General features: G+C 38.5%; 1 protein-coding gene across 1 annotated transcript in view; it reads left to right on the top strand.

Annotated features, from left to right (window-relative positions):
• The first annotated feature begins 6,036 nt into the window (after window positions 1–6,036).
• The window catches only part of LOC120517018 (cullin-9), a 112,912-nt gene continuing 92,520 nt past the window's right edge, over window positions 6,037–26,428 (top strand). The window contains 2 exon segments of the mRNA XM_039739086.1: window positions 6,037–6,139; window positions 11,568–12,224. Coding sequence (XP_039595020.1) covers window positions 11,582–12,224 — 643 coding nt within the window. The 5' untranslated portion in view covers window positions 6,037–6,139; window positions 11,568–11,581.

Here is a 26,428-nt window from a genome sequence, read left to right as displayed (position 1 = left end):
TGGGATGGCAGAAACATTTATGAAAACAGCCTGTTTAAAACTGATTCAGAATCTTTAGGTTTAATCTTATATCAGGATGCCTTTGAAGTTGCCAATCCACTTGGATCAGGAAAGAAAAAAACCACAAGATTCTTGCTGTTTAGATAGATAGATAGATAGATAGATAGATAGATAGATAGATACTTCATAAATCCCATAGGGGAAATTCACATAATCCAGCAGCAGTATACTGATACAAAAACAATATTAAATTATAGAGTAATAAAAATGCATGTAAAAACAGACAATAACTTAGAATAATGTTAGCGTTTTAGGGAAAAAAATAGGGAACCAAACTTGCATGGGCAATTCTTCTCAGTGCTTGAAGTTGACAACTTGAATAGGCGAGTCTCGGTGTGTAAAAAAAAATCCATGTCAAGTAATAAAAGCAGTAAAAAGTGTCCAGGGAGCGATTCCACAAAAAAGAAAGTGGTAGAAGTGATCAGTGAAATAGAGAATAACAGAGAAAAAAGTAAAAAGATAAAGTCATACATGGAGCTGCGGCGGATGTAGAGTTAGAAACTCTTGCAAAGCTGTTGCCTTTCTGTAGGCCAAGCATTGACCATATGCAGTTAGTTTTATTGTGCAGGGAGCAGGATTTTAAATACTTTGGTCAGGACATTGTCTTCAGTCCTCTGATTAAAGACCTTAAAGACCTTGAGGAGAATGGTGTTACGTTAGCCGATGGAAAATTGCACAAAGGCACATTGTGTGCCAAAGCAGGAGACAATCTCGGCTCACATTACATTGGTGGATTTATCGAAAATTTTAGCAGGAGTAGCAAATTTTGAAGATATTGTGAGATTGACCGACAAACATTCCAGTCAGCACCCTCGAAAAAGGCTTTAACAAGAACAGTGAAGTCTTATGAACAGCATGTTAAAGATTTAGATGCTGACAGTGTTGTTGGTGTCAAATTTAATTCTGTGTTTAATGAGTTGAAGTATTTTCATGTTTCTCAGCCAGGATTACCTCCCTGTCTTGGACATGATCTTTTTGAGGGTGTTGTGTCCAATGACCTTGCATTGATCATCTTGTGATTCAAGAGAAGCAGTTCAAATACCTCAAATTAAATCGGCGCATTAATCAATTCAGGTACATTGGCAGTGATGCACATAATAAGTCATGTGAAGTACACCCTGGTGGTGAGAAGTTACGTGGTCATGTAGCACAGAACTGGTGCTTGCTCAGGCTTTTACCTGTTTTGGTGGGGGAAAAGATTGCCAGTTCATCTGAAAATGAGGTTTGGCAATTAATACTGCAACTCAGACAAATAGTAGAGCTTATTTGTGCTCCTGCCATTAACACTGGTCAAATAGCATGTTTATCAGACATGATAGATGAATATATAGAGACTCGAGCAAAGACTTTTCCATGTCACCCTGTGACGATGTGGGTTCTGCTCCATGCTCCCTCGCCGTCGGTAATGTCACCGATGAGCTAGACAGTGAGACAACAACAATTAAAAAAGGGGATGGTTCAAAAAGTGCAAAGTGCTTTTACTTAAAACAGTCAACAAAAAGTGTTCAAAGAAAGTGCAGTGATTCAAAAATCCATCCATTTTCTAACCCGCTGAATCTGAATACAGGGTCACGGGGGTCTGCTGGAGCCAATCCCAGCCAACACAGGGCACAAGGCAGGAACCAATCCTGGGCAGGGTGCCAACCCACCGCAGGACACACACAAACACACCAAGCACACACTAGGGACAATTTAGAATCCACCTAATCTGCATGTCTTTGGATTGTGGGAGGAAACCGGAGCGCCCGGAGGAAACCCACGCAGACACGGGAAGAACATGCAAACTCCACGCAGGGAGGACCCGGGAAGCGAACCCGGGTCTCCTAACTGCGAGGCAGCAGCGCTACCACTGCGCCACCGTGCCACCCTGATTCAAAAATATCTTATAAATAATCAGCGAGGGGGCGTGGTGGCCGTATCAAGCCGCAGGGCGATTTGCGGTGTGGGCATTTCTCACCTAGTGCACAGGTAAGGAATCGCCCACATCCGTGATTGTTCCTGTGCCTTATGTGTTGCAGCTGCTATGTCCTCTCTGCATATATAGAGAAGCGCGAGTCGGTCGGGACGGTCTACAAAATGGAACGAGAAAGAGAAAGAGACGGAGGTTGCTGAAGAAAGCAGGAAGTAAGACAGACGGACAGAGAGAGAGAGAGAGAGAGCGCCAGTACGGAAGAGTGAGCGAGCAAGAGCAGGGGAACATTCAGTGGGGCTGAAGGTAGCGGTCGCTCCAACTGAGTGATTAAGTAGCTGGAGTGACCGGTAGAGGCGTCGACTTGGCCGTCGATAGGAGTGGGAGTCGATGAGGCTTTGGGCTGGTGTAGTCCCGGCGTGAGCGCCTTGGCCGCTGGGAAAATTGTCCAAGTCTTGGTCCGGTTGGTAGCCCGACCTAGTCAAGGAGTGGAGGGCAGCTCTTCCTGCAGGATGACAACTCTCTTGTTGAGCAGCCCAGATGTGTAGCAGGGGAGCCGCCATGGTAGCTGAAGATACCGGGCTTTTAGTGTTTGAAAAGACTGCTTCCTGATGAATGCTTTAACCTCATTTTAAAGGATTGTTTTTGTATTGTTTTTAACCTCCACGATTGTCTCTGTTTTATTGGATTATTTCTTTAATAAAGATATTTTTGAATCACTGCACTTTATTTGAACACTTTGTGTTGACTGTTTTAAGTAAAAGCACTTTGCACTTTTTGAACCATCCCCTTTCTCAATTGTTGTTGTCTCACTGTCTAGCTCATCGGTGACATTACCGACGTTGTTGGGTTCAAGGGCTCCCAAACAGCTGAGGGAGCATGGAGCAGAGCCCACATCGTCACATTATCCTCTGACCCCAAAACATCACTACATGTGTCATTATCCTGAGCTCACTAATTGGTTTGGTCCTCTCATTCGGTTGTGGACACTCCGTTTTGAGAGTAAGCACAGTGTGCAAGAAATTTGCACAACTTCAAGAACCTGAGTGCTACATTAGCAGAAAGACATCAGCTTCTGCAAGCATACTTACATGCAAAGAATTTTTATCTTGAAAGTTGTGTGGTGGAGAGCGGGACAGAATTTCATATAAATGACTACAATGATGACATTAGAGGGTCAGTTGCCTACCTAAATTTTCAGCCAGGAGACACGGTAGCAACCAATGAAGTGACTATAAAAGAAACAATTTACAAAAAGAACATGCATGTTGTTCTGGACAGGAATGACGAGGGTCTTGTATTTGAGAAAATTTAGTTGATTCTCATTCATGGCAATTCCAATGTACATTTTGTCACAAAGAAATAATCAGCCTTTTTGCCTTGTGGACCAGGGAATTCACTGTTTGACATCACAACATTTGGGTCACTTATGCATTAATCAACATAACCTACCTGATTACTATCCTTTGCCTGAATACTCCTTGTGTGGTCTGTCAGGAATAGTTCTTCATCATTCTTTTCCATTACTAGAATGATGTCTGAGTTACAAGTAGAAATTAAACAAACTGTATTGTCCGTAATACCAGGCTTTCCTGAGGAGCCACTCCATCAGTTAGTTGAGAAACTTAAAGGCCTAGGAGTAGAGGGTTTTGAAGCGTCAAAGAATGGAGGAGATATTTCTTCATGAGGGCAGCACTGGAGCAGACAGAGGAGACGTTCGTAAGTTGATGGAGGAAACCAGCGTCGAATGATAAATGCCATCCCATCTCCTACCATTGCCAATTTGAAAACAAAATGGCCATACCTCTTAATACAGAGGTATATGTATAGTCATTTTGAACACAAACAGATCCTTTCTTTCTGGAAAATGATATTTACACTTAACTTTTCTCCCCACATGTCTACCCTATGGAACAACAGAGTGATAACAGTTAATAGAAAGTCATTATTTAAAAGAAACTGGGTTGAGAGTGATATCTTGTTTGTAACTGATTAGTTAGACTCAGAAGGTAATCTGCTAGATTATATTGTAGAAATTTAAATGAGGTTGTACTCAAAAAGAATACAGGCAGGTTTGTCAAGGAATCCTGTTGGCATTAAGGCAGTTAATCTACAACATAATGTTATATTCAGAAGTCAAGCCAGCGTTGCCAAACTTTAAAAAATTGGAAATGTAATTTAATTAATTAATAAGGTTATTAGTGCAAATTTTAAATCCATTCTTTTCCATGATTTTAACTCAAGAAAGCATTTGTAAGTTTTTCATGGGGATCAGTGAATTATGGAAAAGGCTTTTTCTAAATTTGTCAAGTGGCCTGTTTCTGCAAAAATTAAGGTGAAAAATCAAGCAAAATGACACCTTTTATTAAGGGGCCGGAGTCATTTTGCTTGACTTTTCAATACATTCATAACACGGTACAACACCCTAGTACTAAAAAAGAAAATTCAAATTTGAGGTGGACCGGTGTTCTTTTTGTGATTCAACTTGTGAAACATTACAACACTTGCTCTTTTCATGTCCTGTTTCAGCTCATTTTTGGTTAGAAATACACAGCTGGTTATCACTCAAGGTTAATGATATCCCACAGTTTGACTTCTCATATTTTGTTCTACGGTTCTGTGGCGACTGTGCGACAATCAACTCGGTGAAAAACAACCCGGCAAATCCTTTACCAGTTAGGTAATAGTTAGGTTCAAAGAGATTTTTTAATTATATTTAAATGACAACTTGATTTAAAATCCATCCATCCATCCATTATCCAACCCGCTATATCCTATATCCAGGGTCATGGGGGTCTGCTGGAGTCAATCCCAGCCAACACAGGGCACAAGGCAGGAAACAAACCCCGGGCAGGGCGCCAGCCCACCGCAGATGATTTAAAATGTTGAAAATGAATTTATATAATTGACGAATGAACTTTATCCTGCAGATGGAACAAACTCTATCTTATATTATCTTCTGCAACCAAAATTGCTAATCCTTTATATAAATTGTATTGATTGTAATCGTATGATAACGTTATTTAGAATACAAAGGGTGACCTGCGAGTTTGACTTAAGGAATATCTTTACTCTCAACATATCGGGACTCTCATAAAGCAGGTGATTCTGTGGATTTTCTGGTGCCCTACGTTGTCATTTAAATGTCATTAAAAAATCTCTTTGAAGCTAATTATTACCTAACTAAGGATGTCGCCGAATTGTCTTTCGCCAGTTCGCCCAGTTGCCCCTGAACAATGTTTTACATGGATAACTTATATCCATCTGTCTCTGATATGATTAACATTGTCATTCTCTTAGGTAAATACCATATACACTGTAGTAAGTGGAGAAATAGCACTTAAGAAACTGAAATCCAGCAAATCTGTAAGAAGCATTTACGACAACATATCTCATTTAAGGGAAGCATGGTGGCGGAGTGGGTAGCGCTGCTGCCTCGCAGTTAGCGGATCTGGGTTTGCTTCCCGGGTCCTCCCTGCGTGGAGTTTGCATGTTCTCCCTGTGTCTGCGTGGGTTTCCTCCCACAGTCCAAACTTATGCAGGTTAGTTACATTGGCGATCCTAAATTGTCCCTAGTGTGTGTGTGTGAGAGCACCCTGTGGTGGGCTGGTGCCCTGCCCGGGGTTTGTTTCCTGCCTTGCGTAGTGTGTTGGCTGGAATTGGCTCCAGCAGACCCCCATGACCCTGTCGTTAGGATATTGCGGTTTGGATGGATGGATGTATATCTCGTTTATTACTGTTTTGATTTATGCCTCCTGTGTCTTTTGCCCCGTGCACCCTATTTGTTATCTTACACTATGTTGTATACTGTGAAATTTGTCTAGCCCCCCTGTACTGTGAATGTTGTTTATACTTTTTTGAATGTTGAATTTATATCCTCTACGAGAGTTTTGTATTGTATTGTATTGTGTTGTGCTTCATTTGGTAATAAAAAAAAAAAAACGTATGTAATGTGCGGCTTAAGCGATGAGCGTCAAAGGCGCAGCAGAGGCCGCGCGAGACGCCCGGCGGCGCGCATACTCGTGCGCATTGCGTGCGTCGACGATTACTGTTTCCGGTTGGCGGAAACCCGGAAGTGAAGGTACCAGGCTGGTTTGGCGAAGCACGGAGCAGTGTGCGGGAGAGATCTGTAGTAAAGTCAACTGTTAGTTCGTTTCGAGGCACGACACGGTGAGTTTAGGGATTACACACATCATCTGAAACTTTGTCGCCGCCTTTGTTGAGTTTTAGCGGTGACTCTGCGGTTTGGGGGAGGAGAATCGGGGTGGCCTTAGGCCGCGGGCCGAGCAACGGGCTCACATAGTGAGAATACCGGTACTTTACTATCAGTGCCGCACCTGTTACGTTGTTTATTAGAACCTATTTAAAAGGAAAAAGTTACGACTAGAGCTGACGCATTTCTCTTTGTCTGCGCGTCTACATATTGTAATGAAATCTTGATTGTTTTTGTAACTTTGTTTAATAAATATAATTAAACTTTCTGTGGCGAATAGGATCGCTTCCTTAATACTGAAAATAATGGAGAAAGAGGGAAACCTGTATACGAGGATCTGAAACTTACATGTTTTGATTAACTAGGACAGATTATTGCAAAACGACTGATGTATGCGCATTAGTTTCACAATCTTCAATACGTACGACATATGGGAAGGAACTTATCGATTGTCCTGCAGCGCGTATGGTTTAAATTGTAAATTTGTCTTCATCTTACCCGTTTCTGTCTGAACTTTTATTGTATAAATCATTTTTTAGTTTAAGAATTAAAAAGGTTTGAAAATGCTGCGCATCTTTTTCATGTTCTGGGTGTGTTGTTCAGTTCTCCATAATCATTAAAGTGTTAACTCTGTAAAATGATTGCATGATCAAAGAAACCATAGTGTATGTAATTACTCATTTACGTTGGTTTAAGAAAGTGGCTTCATCCGCGTCATTTGTGTGATATACTTTAGAATGATTTGTAAACTTTCAGATAAATAAGGAATCAGCAATGCAGAATAATGTAAAGAATGTGAGGAAAAATACCCCGAAACTAGAAGCGAACTATTTAATTGACGCCTTGTTTTTAAAATAAACATTTTTTTCGTTAATGAATCTTTCTTTTAAGCTGCCATGTATCCGCGATAAAACAGGCAAATTGCTTCATTTTAACTCGTGATTAGCGTCGTGAACTTTATGAACCTCTGCGATTCACAACTTAATTCTTGTTTGAATATGAATCGTTCATCTGAAAACAAAATATTGATTCCAGGAAACTGGAAGGGATGGTGATTCAGACTTGAAGCAGCTTGAACCAATTAAAGAAAATGTATCATGTTTTGTTTGGACTTTGACTGAAACTGTTTGTGGTACATTCCGAGTCAGATTCCACGGTGCAGTAGTTTAAATCACTGGTTTACAGATTAGATAGATACAGAACTTTTCTCCGGGTGGAGGGTTCGGATTTTTACAGAAGCTTAGTAGGTTATATATATGATAGATACTCAGTAAACCAGAATGACTAAAAGAATGGAAAACGTCTGGCCTGCAGTTTCAGCCGCAGTGAGGCATTATGCAGCTGTATTGCCGTTGGTATAAATGAGCCCCAGTAGCGTTTCTTGACACGTTGAAGTGTGTTAAAGAAATAATGCGCAATATGGTTTATAATGGCCCTCAGTTTTATTTTCATTCTTCTCTGCTATTGCCTCAGTGTAGTTAAGAATGCACCCCCCCCAACTGAGCCTGCCTCGTTAAGTAGCTTCTTAATTCTTGAAGTGATGTTACCATCACTGGTCATCACAGAGTTGTTAGTTAAGGATGTCACCAGCCACATTAAAGAAACACAATCTCCTAAGAAAAATAAAATCTGTGCTGCCCTTTCTTATATAATTCCTCTGTATTATGGGATCAGTCCAACCTGTTATTGATGTGGAGTTCCAAGTAGCGATGCACTACCTCTATATCAACTCCGTGAATAGTGACCAGATATACAAGCACTTTGTTGTGACACAATGTGATAAGATTATGCGCTGCTGTTGTTGAATTTATCCATACTATGATTTGTAAATTGGAGTTGCTATGCATGTATTGCTTAACTGTTTTACTTCAATGTTTGCATTTTATGAAGTGGTGAATCACAATTATTTCATTTACAGTACATCCCCAAAATTTGCGGGGGTATGTTTCTAGAACACTCTTGAATTGTGAAAAACCACAACTTTTGGATGTGGTTAAAAATGCCGTTTAAATGTCTATTTTTATAATTGTAGAGTGTTGTACCGTGTTAGCCATAGATTGATAAAGAGAGAAAGTAGGGTGAAATGACACCTTTTATTGGCTAACTAAATAGATTACAAATGCAAGCTTTCGAGGCAGCTAAGGCCCCTTCATCAGGCAAGATGTAAGTTTGTATTCCAAGTAATGTTTGTTTTTAAGTTTGTAATTAACAGTAATGGCCACAGCATAAAGGATCTGAGGGTCACTGTGCTTATGGGTAATTTCAAGACCCAACAGGAGTGGAGAGAACAGGAATACAAACTTACACCTTGCCTGATGAAGGGGCCTTAGCTGCCTTGAAAACTTGCATTTGTAATCTATTTAGTTAGCCGATAAAAGGTGTCATTTCATCCTACTTTCTCCTGTATTTTTATAGTTTACACCCTAAATACAGAATGACCCCAAAGCACTTTAATTTTGTTGCAAACACAGCTTAATACATTACCTAAAACATTACCTTAATACATTACGTAAAAACAGAATGTAAAGGTAAACCCATCTACTGTACTGCTATGTCTCCTGTGGTGCTAGAATGTAAAATACAGATGTTGCTGCTATACGTACTGTAATTCATGCAAGCACATTTTCTTTGTTATAAGTAGAGTAAATATATAATAATTTCATTTAATTAAAATACAATAAAATGTACAGGTACTCACCAATGATGAATGATATTGATGATGATGATGAAGTAGCTGTGCAGTACGATGCAGACGATTTAAAACTCCTCGGGTGGCGCCTCCTCTTCAGGCGCTTCAGGTGGAGTCGTATCTTTGAACGGGTCTTCTTCTGGTGGGGTTTCATGCTGGCTTTTCTTTATAGGTTTCAGGAACATTGTGATGGGAAGTTGCTACGTTGTCTCCTGTAGAGAACTGCTGGTACAATTTCCGTGCTTTCTCACGGATGATGTTACCATCCAAGGGGATGTTGTTCTTCCTGCAGTCGGTGATCCACAATGCCAAGACAGATTCCATCCTGATGATATTTTTATTCCTTACGGTTTTTACCTTTTTGGCACTATCACAGAAACTTACAGATACGGTACTCCAGATCGCTGCTTCATTCTTCTTTATGTAGTGCGCTGTGCTTTCATTAATGCCATAGTGGCGCGCTACTGCAGCATAACTGTTTAGTTCCTGGAGCAAATCCAGTAGTTCAGCTTCTGCTGGAGTGTTTTAAACTTCTTTTGGCGCTTAGGCTCAGTGCCAGAAGCCTTAGAAGGTGCAGGGCGATTCGGTGACATCTTGTGCATTTAAGAATAGCAAAATGAATACAGTCACAAAATGGAAAACACAAGGACACTCAGGTGGAGCCGCGTCACAGGTCAGCAATCAGTCAGCAGCAAGGAGAAATGAATAACGCTCTTGGATTGGCTACTTTCACCACCCCAAACTGCGTTTCCCTCAGCGGTTGCTTCCTGTTCTCTCTACAGCACAGTATTGCCACAAAAAAAGCCATAACAATTTTGGAGGATATTTGCGCTTTCCGCTAACAATTAATAATTAGGTTCTATTGAAAAATTAGCGAACCCTGACCCGTGACTTCGCTGGGGTCTACTGTATTTTGTATTATTTGTCATGTATTGTACTAGAATCTTTGTTCTTGAATTGCTCACCTGGTTACTGTCTATGTTGTGATATGTGTATTCTACCCATGTCTGAGTGGGTTTTCTGTAAATTGTGCCTGAATGAGCCCTACGATGCATTTGGCACCCTGTCAAATACATCCATGTAATCCAGTTCAGAGTTGTAGAGCACAGGGATAATTGGAGGAGCAACATGATTTATTTTGAGGAGAATTTTTTTCCCTTTTTTATTTCATCGCAGAGCTTTAAAAAACTGTTAGTACTATACAGGTTAGGTTGATTGGTTGAATTGTTCATGAGTATCCCTTAACAGCAGCCATACCACCTGCATGTCAGCACAGGTAATCCAGCACAAGCTAAGCATATTTGGGCCTGGCCAGTGTTTGGATGAGAGACTGAGTAGGGAAAGATTGGGTTGTTGCTTTAAGAGGTACAGTGAGACCAGCAGGGGATGCTTACCTTATTCTTGTAACTGCCTAACCGCATAATTATCATTGATGTTTGGCAGTTGTTTGTGATAGGCTGACTCTTTCCAAATTGTTGTTCATTAATGTTTTTTAAGGTTTACAAAGGAAGTTTCTATGGTCTGTCTGCTTGCCCTCTTCTTTTGCTTCTTGTTTTCCTGATGCAAAACTTTTTTCTAGAGGCTGGTATGCCCAAAGTGTAACAATTTATTTCTCAGTATCTTTGTTTCTAATACATTTTGAGGACCTGTTTTGTTCAAAATCCATGTGTTGTTTTTTGTGGCCACCCATAATACACAGAGAAGGTCCCTGCAACACAAAAGTTCAGAAGTGTCTATGCATTTTGTTTTTCATGGTCCAGCCCTTTCACGTCCATACAATACAACACTGAAAAGTCTTTTTATTCAGTGAGACACTAAAACACTTAAATCTTCTCTAAATTTATCCCTGTGCCATCCTTGATTGTATCTTCTTAGTTCACGAGTCTTTTATTATGAATAACTGATCCCAAGCGGAAGTGTCATCAACTATTTCAACATTTTCACCATCTGTTCATAACTTTAACATTATTTCTGTTCTTTTTTTTTATAATACACCATATAAACAGTTCACTTATTTTCTTTCACTTTTCTGTATCTGTAATCTAAGGTGACCAGACTTTCGCAGTTCCAAACCAGGACAAAAACTTATTAAACAAATAGTTACTGTTGCTTCTAACTTGGAGTTTCATGCATGTTGTTAGATGTATATTAAATTGATAGGAGACAAAATGGAGAGATCGCCCCCCTTGGAGTTTTGTGCACATTCTTAGACATATATTAAATACAGCAATGGGGGGGTTACCCCATGGGGTTGATAAGAGTCTGGAGCAGCTGTGTTTGTGACACAATATATTTTTATAATATAGCCAGTCTGTTAAAAATGGAATGCATTGTGTGAAGACAAGACTGTCCCAGAAAAAAAAACAGGATGTCTGGTTACCCTAATTAATAACTAATATAAGACTTGCATCTTCTTCCTTCAATTTTAATGGATTGCTATTATCCACATGTCTTGAGGTCAGTCTTGGCCAAAGTTTCTCATAACATATTCATTCATACACGTTACACAGGGATGGCAAAAGCTTCGAGTTTGTCCCTTCTCCCTTGTCTGAAATTTTTAAATATAGCAAGTTATTTGTTCTGAACATTATATTTTTCATAAACTCCAGTCATTACAAAATAGCATATTTAAAACAAAAATAAAGAAGCCATTTTACTGTTTTAGTGTTTAACTGTTGTTTTTGTTTGTTTTAAAGGTTCTTCCTTCATAATGGTTGGTGAACGGAGGAATGGAAACTTGCTTGTACAGCTGGGCCCTAAGCTTCAAGCCTATCCAGAGGAGTTAATTCGGCAGCGGCGCACTTGTGATGGCCAGACTGAATATTTGATTCGTTGGAGTGTGCTTGCAGTTGATGAAGGAGGTGGAACAGGAAATGGTACTGTTGAAGGAGCTGGAGGAGTTGCCGGCAGCAGTGGAGGTGGCAGCTCTTCAGATAACAAAAGTGAAAACATCTTGATGTGGATGTCTACTGAGGATGTATATGCCAATTGTCCAACATTGCTTGGCAAGCGGAAAAATGACTGCCAACGAGCTGTAACAGAGGAGCAGCCTAACAGTGAATTTTCCTCAGGTTCTACCTTTGATCAGGTGGAGCTCTCTGACATGGAGAATGATGTAAAGAATTTGGTCGCCAGGGCTCGCAAACAGATGGACAAGAAGAGAGATGTTGATGCCATTAGCATTACACACACAATTCATGTGCTTAGTGCTTATGCCAGTATTGGGTCACTGGTTGGAGTTTTCAAAGAAACTGGTGCTCTTGATCTGTTAATGGAATTACTTTGTAATAAGGAGAGGCAAACAAGGAGGAGTGCTGGCAAGATGCTCCGGGCATTAGCTTCGCATGACGCAGGTATGCCAACATTTTTAGTATTTGGATGCAGTTTTGCTTGTTTTGCATTTTACTTCAGGGCCACCCAAGTTTATTTCTACCACAATACAGTTCAGTTGGATAAACATTTTCATGTGGGGGTGGTTAATATGATCAACAATTAAAGAAAACAAATTAGCTGATTGTAGTTATTAAAATATAAAGTAATTAACATTTACACAGTTGTTTTTTTTTCTCCAGTTAAAATACAATGGAAGAAATTATACACATAATTGTAATGTTCTGTTAAGGTTTTAATTTCATTTTAGACAAACAAAACACATTAGAATAAAATTTGAAAGTGCATTATTTGTATGCTTAATGCTTCATTCCTAGCAGTATTTAACCAGACTTCTAACGTAAATAGATAACATGTGCTAAGTGGTGAAACATAGCCATTAAGTGCAATTATTTAAGGAGAATATACAGGGTGTCAAAATTATGTTAACATTTGAATGGCGGAAACAATTTATTCACAAAACATACTTCATATGTGCAAGATGATTTATAGCAGGGGTGGGCAAAGTCAGTCCTGGAGGGCCGCAGTGGCTGCAGGTTTTTGTTCCAACCCAGTAACTTTATGACAAGTTGCCGGCCCTAGTGTTACTCTGTGACAGGACCCAATATTTAGTTTTATTTTGTGTGTGTCAGCTTTAACTTCTTGTACTGTTTTTTTCCAACACTTCCTTACTGACCTATTATTGTGCCAGAATGTGTGCTGTTAATTACCAGGCAGTTGGTAACAAAAGCATACACAGCAAATTTACTTCAGTTGTGAATTTTGCACAACGTTGATCTTGTGACATTTCACATCCAGTTGCTGGTATACATGCATGTGCACTGAAGTGGAACCCTACATTTTTGAAGAACCCAATATATTTGTTTGCAAATTGGGACTTAAATGTATTACATCATTTGGTTGAGGAGTAAGACACAAGCAAAATAATTTGAATCATAAAGTTTTGTTTTGTTGTGGTTTCATTTTTGGCTGCTGTACAAATCTTAGTCATTGTTTTTAAGCTACAGCTTACTGTTTTTTGATGGTATGGACCTGCACAGCAGCCTGTGAGAGAATAAATGAAAATGACCCAACAGATAATTATCATATAATCATCATGGTCATGGTGTTTTTCACTATTGCTACAAGTTTATCTTTCACCAGTAGTCTCCAACAAAATACTTTTGATACTGGTTACATTGATATATGTAGATTAGGTCATCACCAGAGCATTAGATTCATTTTTGTAACTATTTTCTAGTGGATTATGCTGTTAGCAAACTTACTTTACCTAACAAATGTAAGTTTATTAAGTATTTGAGCACGTCAGGTGTCTACTTGTAGTTAAGCATTGACTTAGATTTTGATAGTTCTACTGTTATCCCAAATCATGTGGTGTTACTACTGTGAGTCCCAGATCTGATTATGTAGTGTTTTGGGGGAACTTGGGACCCCTGCAATCAACTACATTTAGACAAGTGATACTTATATCATAATGTTGTGCAGTAAACTAAGAGAACATATATACACACACACACACACACACAGTGGTGTGAAAAACTATTTTCCCCCTTCCTGATTTCTTATTCTTTTGCATGTTTGTTACACAAAATGTTTCTGATCATCAAACACATTTAACCATTAGTCAAATATAACACAAGTAAACACAAAATGCAGTTTTTAAATGATGTTTTTTTTTATTTATGGAGAAAAAAAATCCAAACCTACATGTCCCTGTGTGAAAAAGTAATTGCCCCCCTGTTAAAAAATAACCTAACTGTGGTGTATCGCACCTGAGTTCAATTTCTGTAGCCACCCCAGGCCTGATTACTGCCACACCTGTTTCAATCAAGAAATCACTTAAATAGGAGCTGCCTGACACAGAGAAGTAGACCAAAAGCACCTCAAAAGCTAGACATCATGCCAAGATCTAAAGAAATTCAGGAACAAATGACAACAGAAGTAATTGAGATCTATCAGTCTGGTAAAGGTTATAAAGCCATGTCTAAAGCTTTGGGACTCCAGCGAACCACAGTGAGAGCCATTATCCACAAATGGCAAAAACATGGAACAGTGGTGAACCTTCCCAGGAGTGGCGGCCCACCAAAATTACCCCAAGGCGCAGAGATGACTCATCCGAGGGGTCACAAAAGACCCCAGGACAACGTCTAAAGAACTGCAGGCCTCACTTGCCTCAATTAAGGTCAGTGTTCACGACTGCACCATAAGAAAGAGACTGGGCAAAAATGGCCTGCATGGCAGATTTCCAAGATGCAAACCACTGTTAAGCAAAAGAACATTAGGGCTCGTCTCAATTTTGCTAAGAAACATCTCAATGATTGCCAAGACTTTTGGGAAAATACCTTGTGGACTGATGAGACAAAAGTTGAACTTTTGGAAGGCAAATGTCCCGTTACATCTGGCGTAACAGGAACACAGCATTTCAGAAAAAGAACATCATACCAACAGTAAAATATGGTGGTGGTAGTGTGATGGTCTGAGGTTGTTTTGCTGCTTCAGGAACACGGAAGGCTTGCTGTGATAGATGGAACCATGAATTCTACTGTCTGCCAAAAAATCCTGCAGGAGAATGTCCGGCCATCTGTTCGTCAACTGAAGCTGAAGCGATCTTGGGTGCTGCAACAGGACAATGACCCAAAACACACCAGCAAATCCACCTCTGAATGGCTGAAGACAAACAAAATGAAGACTTTGGAGTGGCCTAGTCAAAGTCCTGACCTGAATCAATTGAGATGCTATGGCATGACCTTAAAAGGCGGTTCATGCTAGAAAACCCTCAAATAAAGCTGAATTACAACAATTCTGCAAAATGAGTGGGCCAAAATTCCTCCAGAGCGCAGTAAAGACTCATTGCAAGTTATCGCATAAGCGCTTGATTGCAGTTATTGCTGCTAAGGGTGGCCCAACCAGTTATTAGGTTCAGGGGCAATTACTTTTCACACAGGGCCATGTAGGTTTGGATTTTTTTTTCTCCCTAAATAATAAAAACCATCATTTAAAAACTGCATTTTGTGTTTACTTGTGTTAAATTTGACTAATGATTAAATGTGTTTGATGATCAGAAACATTTTGTGTGACAAACATGCAAAAGAATAAGAAATCAGGAAGGGGGAAAAAAGTTTTTCACACCACTGTGTGTGTGTATGTATGTATATGTGATGTGTATATATATATATATATATATATATATATATATATATATATATATATATATATATATATATATTATTTTCTTTCTTTCACAAGTTTCACTTTCACATGTTGTTCTTTTTAGGTATTTAATGCTATAAGTCCCTAATCAACACATGTCGAAAAAAGAAAAACCGCAGAAGCCATTTCTGGAAAAGCTTAGTTTTTGCTCAGGAATCGTTTTACCTCATTATGGAATTAGTTCAGAAACACATTTGTGAATTCTTTGAAAGCAAAATAACATTACTGATCAAATAAAGTGTAATCACTTAACTTGTATTGCCAAACATTTGTAAGAGGAGATGACAAGATAAAACGTTTATTCATTTTAATGGTCTCTTGCACAGTTCTGATGATTGAACATAGGCTTTGCATTCATTCTCTAATTGTAATAAGCACTTCTGCAAATGTCAATCAGGTCCAAGCATCAGTCCAGTCCACATGCAGTTCAATGTCACGGATCGTGGAGGGGGACCTCGCTTGCATCCATAGTTGCATGTATAGGGATGTGGGAGGACTGCCAGTACTATCAACAGTTACAGCAAGTAAAAACTGAGGCAAGACTCAAACAAAGTGCCTGTTTAGTTTGTCTACACTGGCGATGACACAAGTTGCTCCCTGTTTTAATAGCAAAATAAAATGTATTTAGTGTTCCAATGCTGCGAAAGAGAAGGCACATCTCCCAATTGATATGACTTGTACCATGTGAACAGAGACTCATAGTCACTAAAACATCCAGTTAGTAGGACAAATAAAACTGTATACTTCATTGTTTGTTAAATATGAATCTACAAACATTACATTTGTGACATTCATCGTAAGTGAAAGCACACGTTAAATTTGTTGAGTAATGTATAGGTAACGAGTAAGTAATTTTGTAATTCTGGATTTATATACAGGCATAAGCAGCAGTAAAATGTAAGCGCTGACATGAGAAATCTTAGAAACATCAATACAACGTAATGTTTAACAGGAGTTTTGAAATAAAGAATTGACAAAGCTGGTTTAAAAAAAAGAAAGAAAAAGACAAATGTAGGAAAAAAGCACCATGAATTTTACTCTTTAGATAAAAATATAAAATCTTAGAACTTTACAGAATGTTTCATTGACAAACCAGACTTTAAACATTACAAATTTAGTGTTTGAATTTGTATATTTAGTTTAGGGTTTTAAGCAGTATTTTTAAGTCACTATGAAGAACAGGTCAGGTAAATTTAGAATGTGCACATATTAAGAGAAATCAGGTAGTTTATTATGATGCCATTCTTTATAAACTCCATGTTGAAATCCCCCATTTTTTGTTGTACTTGGGGGATCCCCACCTGTGCCACACATTAATGTTCAATCCCAGCAGTGTATATTCTTATTTACTTAAAAGACAGTTGGGTAACTATGTGGTGGAGATACCACTATTTTAAAGCCATTGTTGCTGTTAGTGTTTACATGTTGTATATTCTATTACAGAAAAAGCACAGTTTTGTTCATTTCAATAATGGAGGTACTTTAATAAAAGCCATCAAATCAGATTTCTGTTTTTTTCTGTGATATGGAAAGTATTTAAGTATCATACATTTCCACTGATATTGGCACCATATACAAAATTTCTTGGATTTGTGACATCACTAGATACAACCATATACTTAAAAAAATAAATGCAGAGAAAAATAGAAATACAAAGAAAAAAGGAAATCAAAATTCAGCCCCCACCTAAGAGAAGAAGAGATGTGTAAAAAATGAATATAATAGAACAATTAATTGCATATGAGAGTCCATTACAGGCCCAACATGCTAATTCTAAAATAATGAATTCTGCCACTGTTTCAAAAAAAAAAAGCTTTGAACATATTTTTGAAAAGAGAACTTGATTTTTATTTATTTATTTATTTTTTAAGTTTGAGGTAACGTAACATGGTGCTGAGATTCTTCCAGTTGAGCAAGATAAGTCTGCATGCTACTAATGCAATTTAGGGTATTACAATTGATTTATCCCTATGCACTTTTACCTCATCCAGGAGTATTCCAAATACTGCTGGTAATGTATAAGGAGTGTTTGTGACACTAAAAGAGTCTGAGAAGGATGTAAAGATTTTTGTTCCAAATTTACATCAATTTAGTACACTCCCTAGTGATGTCAGAGTTAGATAGCAGTGCTCACAGTTTGGATTTTGCCCTCAGATCATTTTGAACAATATTAAACATGATAAATATGATTGATTGAAAGACTTGTAGTTAAATATGGAATGCTTGGTGCACATAGAACTAGGGTGGAAAGATGAATTCTTTGAAATAATTTTTATTTATTGTTGAAATGCTGTTGGGGTCTTCCCAATTCTATTTTAAAGTACTAGGATCTCTAACTTCTGCTCCTCCAACGTTTTTGTACGCATTTTGTGGAATGAAATTTCAAAGTGCTTTTGAAGTACTGAAGAATATGAGCCTTGGTTACCCAATTGAAATACTGTAAGGTTTGAGGTTACTTTTTGGAGTGCTTTATTTACCTTTTAAATCCTTGGCTCAATCACATGGAAGCAGTTGAATACAGTATAACCATCTTCAATAAGTGACAAATTCCTCTACACCAGTCAGCTTTTTAATCTTTTTTTTCTCTCTCTCTCTCGTTTTATAAATTAGACTACTTGATCTGAAGCATCCGCAAATTGCAAGATGATTTACTTTTGGTGTTGTTTTGCTTTGCCAAAGTTCTGTTAAACTCCACAAGAAATGCTTTGCTTTTTATAGATGTGTGAAATGTGTGTTTGGTTTTGTATATGACACAGACAGTAAAGGGACTATTTTATTATTTTATTCCTATATGTAATTTTTGATTTAGCACAGTTTTGTTGTGTTGTTTTCAGAATATGCAAAGTTGGTAATTTGTTTTTTTTTTTTTTTGTTTTGTTTTTTTTTTCTTCTTTGGTGAACAAAGTAAGTTTTCAGCATTTAAAGTCAGACATCATTTTCATGTGAGAATTTATTTGTAACACATTTGGTCATCCGTTTTCTTTTCTGGAGTGTCAATATTTATTTGTTTTTTTTTTTTTGTTTTTTTTTAAAGGGCAACTTTTCACTTAATGATTTGTGTGCTCTCATTCTGCTACTGCCTGTTGTGCAGTGCCATGCTTCTAAAATTTATAAGTGCTTGTACTGTGACCTGTTAAATGTTGCCAACTTCCCATTTTGTAAAAAATGAGTTTGGTTTAATAAATATAATTCACTATTTAATACTTTAGAAATCTTTGTGTATATTTATTCTGAAAGTCACTTGTATAAAAATGGGTAGTTTTGTTTTTCAAACTTTTGCATTAGTATTATACTTGAGTATAAGGAAAGCAGTGGTCATTTGCTTAGATCATCCTGTGTCGTTACTACTAAAAATAAACGTTCAGGAATTACTCTACCTGAGAAAAGCAGTATGGATTATTCCACATTCTGAGGGTGCAGTAAGCTCCTCAAGATAGTGTTAAATCGGCACAAAAATTTTGACTTTGATATCAATACCAATATGAACTTTTGGATCTCCGTTCAGTTTCAAAGCAAATAACGTATAGCATAAACAACCCCACCCACACCTACCTTCCCCTTCAACATCTTACAGCAATTTTGTTTCCTAAACCCACCTGCACTTATGCCTTGCTGCTCAGACGCACAGTTGTGTGCCTACTTTGCAGATTAACACGGATGCAGACATCCAAAGGTAGAAAACCACCACTTGCATTCCAAATTATGTGATTAAACCCCAACTTTTTCTAAGATCTGCATGCAGTTCATCTGATAGGGAAGGTGTAAGTCATAGTTACACTGGCATCTCTCCAGAGGCCCTTCTGCAGACCTCTTAAGCCAGAAGACGCAAAATGGAATGAAGCAAGGACAAAGACCTATACCACGAAGATGGATAGAAGAACTTGCCTATTAAAAGACACTCATTTTGTACCTGGAAGTGACTTTAATCCAATCAGGAGAAGGTTCAACCTTCCTTCACACCCACAATGCACCCCATCTCTCAAAGTAAGGGAGAAGTAGTGTGGGGAATAGAGACGAGAGGCGTGTGCCTGAGATACCTTGATACATGTCTAAAGGCCGTAGACACTCTTCCTATAACAGAGAAAGATAAGGTGATTAAAGTAGGTTCCTTGCCATATTATTGGATTAATTACCAGTATTGCAGGAGGCAAAACTGATTATTATCTCTTTTAGGGCTACATTTTTTTGTTTCTTTTCTCCCAGGGCTGAATATTTTTCCAAAAACTAACTTAAAAAAAAACAAAACAATTGTTTAACATATCAAATCAACAAAAAATACTTACTTTTGACAAATGTTACTGTCTTGCATGTTGTATGAGCCTGCATACTATATGATTTCACATTCATATTACATACAACAACATTTATTTATATAGCACATTTTCATACAAACAGTAGCTCAAAGTGCTTTACATATTAAACAATAGAAAAATGAAAGAGACAATTATAAAACAAAATAAATCAACATTAATTAACATTGAATAAGAGTAAGGTTCAATGGCCAGGGGGGACAGAAAAAACAAAAAAACTCCAGACGGCTGGAGAAAAAATAAAATCTGTAGGGATTCCAGACCATGAGACCGCCCAGTCCCCACATACATGTTACACAGCAAAGTATGATATCGCTCAAAGCAGCCAATTGCATGCATTACCACATTGCAATGCTTACAATACGTGTTGCACTGGTGTTTTCTTTTCAAATTTCTGTTGCTGCAATTTCTCGCATATATTGTTAATGTGTACTGTAGAGAGACAAGTCACCTGTTTGACACCGTGCCATGCCACTGCCACCAAGTTTTCCGCCAGCATGAAAACTGTATTGTCACCTCTTTTCATCTTCAGCCTGTGAAGGCCTGTGTCTCCTGTTCAACCTCACTGTGCCACAAGCTCCAATTCCCCTGCTCTGTAGTTCCATGAACAATTCTGGGCATGTATAAAAATTGTCTATTTACACAACATGACCCAAATGTGCATAGCCCTGAAGCAGCTCCAGCACAACCTGACTTGTCAAGGGACAGTTCTCTCTTTGAAAGAAATACATTCCTGTATATGTAATTACTTTCAGGCAGTAACCAGTGTTTGCTTCTGCCAGTACAAAATCCTTTATGCCATACTTTGTGGGCTTGTCTGGCTTAAATTGGCAGAAAAAAGGCGCCCCTTTTATTTTATCATAGATTCATGCACAGACAAATCATGGCCAGGCTGATAAAATTGTTTATATGTTGGTTTCACAATATCAAGCTGTGGCTGAACTTTATACATGGGGTTATAGCCTGGCTGACCCCTTGGGATTTGCTTCAGGTTATCACAGAAGTGAATAAAACTTTGCAGCAGCCCATACCTATCACGCGGCATAACCTGTCCAAAGCCATCAGGGGACAAAACACATTTGGACCAATGCTCCCTGAAGTTATATCACCAGTCTAGTCCCATCTCTATTTGTAATGCCAAAAAGCCCTTCATCTCGTCTTTTGTTGTGGATTTTTACTTTGAAAAATGGGAATGCGGTGCAAGCGCAGCCTGTGATTCAAGAAATTGCTCTGTCTACCTGTTTGTCTCGTCTGACAGTAGCTGAAAAGCAGCTTCAGAAAAGAACAGCCTGAAGTAGTCCAGCGGCTGGTTTTCTGTCGTGTCCAACAGCAAGGCATGCTGTCTTGTGAAGTCCGGTAGCCAGTTTGGCTCCCACGGATCAATGTCTGGGTATTCCTTCCACATGAACCTTGCCGTAGGTGCGAGGTGCATCAGCTGCACGAATGCGCTCAGCTGGCAGCCAATCAGTGGGGCGGCATCGGCTTGTATCCGATCAGCTAATGCCGGCTCCTCACTTTCTTGCTCGATATCATGATCACTATCAACAAAATCATATTCTGAAAAATCAGAGTCCGATTCAGCGACAATGCTCAAAACATCATCTGCTGAGTATTTTCTTTTCTCCACTCGCTTCGCTCCCTCTTGAGATGTTGATGCCATCTTGCCTTTGTTTACATTTTGTAACTCAGGCACACACAAGGATTAGATGCAGAGTCAATGAGTCTAACATTCCTCCAAGCAGAGAGGGAATGTCTGTGACGTAACAGTGAGTAATGTCACCATTAACAGCTGATTGTCGACCTCTGGATGTCGACTTTTGTCGACATGCGCCCTAAACCCCTCCTGTCGACAAAAGTTGACATCCGCCCTAAAAGAGTTAATTAGTCAAGTTAAGTTGGGGAGCATGCACTGGTACAGTGCATTGCCACACCCACCACACGACAAAACAGCTCCGGATTCCGGTTGGCAACCCCTCCGGGCAGACGTGGTCCAGTCCCACTCTCCAGAAATGACCCATCTGCTGCAGCCAGGTGTTATGTGGGCGACCGCTTGGCCTGGTCCAGCCACTCGGGTCCCCAACAATGAGGTTCCTACAAGCTGGATCACCCTCGGGGAGTCACACCTCATGGCCATAGTGCCGTAACTGACGCTCCCTCACAATGAAGGTATTGTGCTTCATTCAGACTCTATGAGCAAAAGTCAAGCCAGCAGTACCCAAGGATTCTCCAGAGAGACACAGTGCCAAAGGAGTCCAGTCTTCGTCTCAGGTTACTGGATAGCATCCATGTCTTGCAACCATATAGCAAGACAGGAAGCACCAGGGGCCTTGTGTAAACGGTGTGCACGCACAAAAATGCTGCATAAGAACGTTTCCACGTTCAAATTGCGATGTACAAAACCTAAAATTGGCGTAAAGCCACGCACATTTCCACGGTAGCTCATACCCTGTCATATGCAAGTTCTGTGCTCGGTTTTGCCGACTGGCGGCACCCAGTGTCAAAGCAAGTGCTACTGTTCCAGTGTGGTTTCCCTTTCTTTTTTAGATCCACATCCCTAATGCGTCTTTAAATACACTGAAATTAACCACATTTTGTTTATTAGTGTAATGCATCTGATTGTAATTAACCTGTAACAATATAATGGTCCACAGAATGGTCAAACTATTCCAAATACCATAACTGCTTTGCATTGTTACTGTCACTGCACCACCTTCTTCTTTTAGCTGCTCCTGTTAGGGGATGCCACAGCTGATCATCTTTTTCCATATTACTCTCACTGCACCACTTGGAGTATTTATATCACTGTATCTGAGTGGGAATCACAGCTACAGCAGCTGACTGGAAAGAGAATTATCGGTATACAGCATCAAGCACATGCTGCCTCAGCCATGCTGTCTATTGAACTGCTCTCATACGGCAAATGCTTCAGGGCCTTTCCTCGCGGTTCAGAAACAGTTTCATCCCAATAATTCGAAACGCACTCAATCAGTCCATCAAGTGCTCCTTGTAGAACGCTTTATACTTCTAAGTACAATTACCTCACTGTAAACTTGCGATATAATATAGTATAATTTATAATATTTACTATACCAGAGTTTTCAAACATTCACACTGCTTGTATACATGCATGATTATTTATCAGAATAAAACATACACTTAGCTTCTTTTAATATTGGCTCACAAAATACAGTTTTCGATGAAGAGCTACTGGTGAAAGTGCACAGTGGTGTGTTTCCTACAGTTAGCTCAGGCCACTTCGAGAGAGTGTGTGTGGCATATTTCCTTAGTATGGGCAGGAACTTGGTCTTCAGTCCATCTATAGGTGAGCGCTAATGTTCAGTGCCGTTCCCAGATCTTTATACTTTCCTGATAGTCTTTGTTTCCAAAATAAAAACATGCATTTGCCAAACATGTGATTCATTCTTTGCTGACACATGGAAACTCAAAATAGCAGACAGTAGCTCCACACCATACATTGACCATCACCAAACATGGAGCACATCAGTACTTTTTAATAAACTGTGTGAGTTTCCTCCACTTGTTTCTTCCCATCTCAGTTTTGTTTTCTCCCTGTTAAGTTGTTTAAATGGCAGTAATCATTTCACCCTGAGAGATGGTTTGCAGGCTTCAGCTGTATTTATTTATGGCCTCAATTAAGCATTTTAAATAAAATAACATAGTATGGAATAAACCTTACAAATCCGACGGAGAAAGATTAACTGGCGTAACCAGAGAAATGCACCTTTCACAGTCGTCTGAAATGGGACATGGGTTGCTTACAGATGGAACTCTCTCCATTTAGCTCTCGCCTCTGATTGAGGGATGATCAACAAGAACAATATTTATTTATATAGCATGGTGTTTTCATATAAACAATGTAGCTCAAAGTGCAACACCAGTTTAAATAGCCTAAACAACGTTCAGAACGGGGTACAGCGGGAAACTGTTTAAGGCGGGGGATCTTTTCCACTGCTGCACCGCTAAACATGCATACAACGGAGTACATGCGTTAGTGGAGGTATTGAATGGTGAAAATGGACAGAGAACATTCTGAAACTGAAGCTGTAGCAGACAGTAAAGGTGAACATGATGACACAGAAGAACTTTTGCTGAATTAAGGAGCCGTGTCTGTTGTCTGGAGATACTTTGGTTTTAAAAGGTTCGGATGTGGACCATTATGTTCAAATGTGTGAATACTGTTTCTATACTACTGGATAATACTGCAAGCCAAGTTGTACTTGTTTCATATTTTTTTCAGTACTGTTTAATAGTGTAATGACATGTTGACTTTATTCTCGGCATTTCTACTTCATTCTCGCTGTTTATGTCAAGATTAAAGTCGGCATATTGACTTTATTCTCGTAATCTGTCATTAAAGTAGAACATCGTAAACTGAACTTCTTCTTAAAATGAATATTTAATTTACTAGATTTTCTCATGCTTTGTGTTAACTGTTTCCCGAGCCATGTTACTCGCTACGTGCTTCTTAAACTGACTTCCTCTTGCACTAAGAGGAGGCGCAGGCAGCACACGGAATACATTAATTTCATGATATTCCTGCTGTCTGGACATTTAGAATGCTAAGATAAATACTTGATTTAATTTTCATGATGAAATGCTTTAAAGCATGAATTAATCATGTTGGGGCACGGTGGCGTGGAGGTTGCACTGCTGCCTCGCAGCAAAGAGGTCCCGGGTGTTCCTTGCCTTGAATTTGCATGTTTTTCTGGTGGGTTTACTCGCCGTGCTTCAGTTTCCTTTCAAAGTCATGTAGGATGTGGGGTTTTGTTACGTTATATTGACCCTGCTAGTGTATGTTTTGCTCGTGTTCACCCTGCGATGTGCTGGCGCCTTGTTCAGGATTTGCTCCTGCCTTGCACACAATGCTTGCTGGGATGTGTGCAACTCTGAATGGATGGCATAATTAAACATACATAACAAAGATTTTTTTAAAGTTCTGAACACTCTGTTTTCTAATTTTATAATGTTTTAATTTCACAAAGGCGTTTATCGTGTGGTGATTGGTTAGGTGGAGAAAGAAAAATGAAGGATTGGAGCTGAGGGTTTGGTACGTCAGACAGAAACGGCACGCATGCAATAAAGAAAGCCCGCTCAAAAGAACATCCATTGTATTCTGTGTTTGTGTCTCCGACCACCAGATCACAATCCCAACATTTACACAATATCTTAAGTTCATATATCCAGTTTTTTGGAGCCTCGTCACACCTGCCATAAAGTTCCCTACACTGAACGTACACCTGGGGACCCCTTACACCCATACAAGCAGATTGTGATTCAGACTACGAATGCCTTGAATATATATATATATATATATATGTATATTATATATATATGTGTGTGTGTGTGTGTGTGTGTGTGTGTGTATATATATATATATATATATATATATATATATATATATATATATATATATATACACACACACACAGTGGTGTGAAAACTATTTGCCCCTTCCTGATTTCTTATTCTTTTGCATGTTTGTCACACAAAATGTTTCTGATCATCAAACACATTTAACCATAAGTCAAATATAACACAAGTAAACACAAAATGCAGTTTTTAAATGATGGTTTTATTATGTACATATATATACACATATATATATATATATATATATATATATATATATATATACACATATATACATATATACATATACATATATACATATACATATATATACATATACATATATATATATACACATATATACATATATATATATATTTATATACACATATATACATATATATATATTTATATACACATATATACATATATATATATATATATATATATATATATATATATATATATATATATATATACTAGCAAAATACCGTTAGTGAGCTGAGAAGTAGTGTGTTAAAGAAGCAATGAAAAGAAAAGGAAACATTTTGAAAATAACGTAACCTGATTGTCAATGTAATTGTTTTGCCACTGTTGTGAGTGATGAGTGTTGTTGTCATATATATATATATATTTACACACACACATAAACATATATATATATATATATATATATATATATACATATCTATACATATACACATATATACATACATATATACACACACATATATACACACATATACATACATACATACACACACATATATACACACAAATACATATATATATATATATATACATACATACACACACACATATATAAACATATATATACATATACATACATATCTACATATTTCGTATCAGTGCAATGCGCTGTTTGTTAAAACGGTTGACTCCCGCTCTTACGTGCAATAACAAATCAAATCATTCAGTTGTCTTTGCTCATATGTCATTTTAGAGCTGGACGCCTGGCATCTTTTTTGGCCACAAGTTCGTTTCTGTTTGCTGTGAGGTTCTGTGTTGTGGAGATTCTCAGGATGGATTGCAGGTGCTCATCAGTGAGGCGACTCCTGTGTGCTGTTTTGTTAAGTCTTTATCACTGAGAAGAGCTTCTCACACAGATATGTGCTACCAAACATGCACAAGGTTCGAGCCGCATGTAGACGGACTTTTTTTGTTCTTCAAAGTCACCAAAGCGCCGTGCAAACTCAGTGCGCAATAACTCTAGCTTCGCAATAACTTGCTGCATCATAAGGTAGACTTGATTAACG

This window comes from Polypterus senegalus, chromosome 16, assembly GCF_016835505.1.
Source record: "Polypterus senegalus isolate Bchr_013 chromosome 16, ASM1683550v1, whole genome shotgun sequence".
Lineage (NCBI taxonomy): Eukaryota > Metazoa > Chordata > Cladistia > Polypteriformes > Polypteridae > Polypterus > Polypterus senegalus.
Note: the sequence above shows the minus strand (reverse complement) of the source record. Positions and strands in the feature narration are given on the sequence as shown.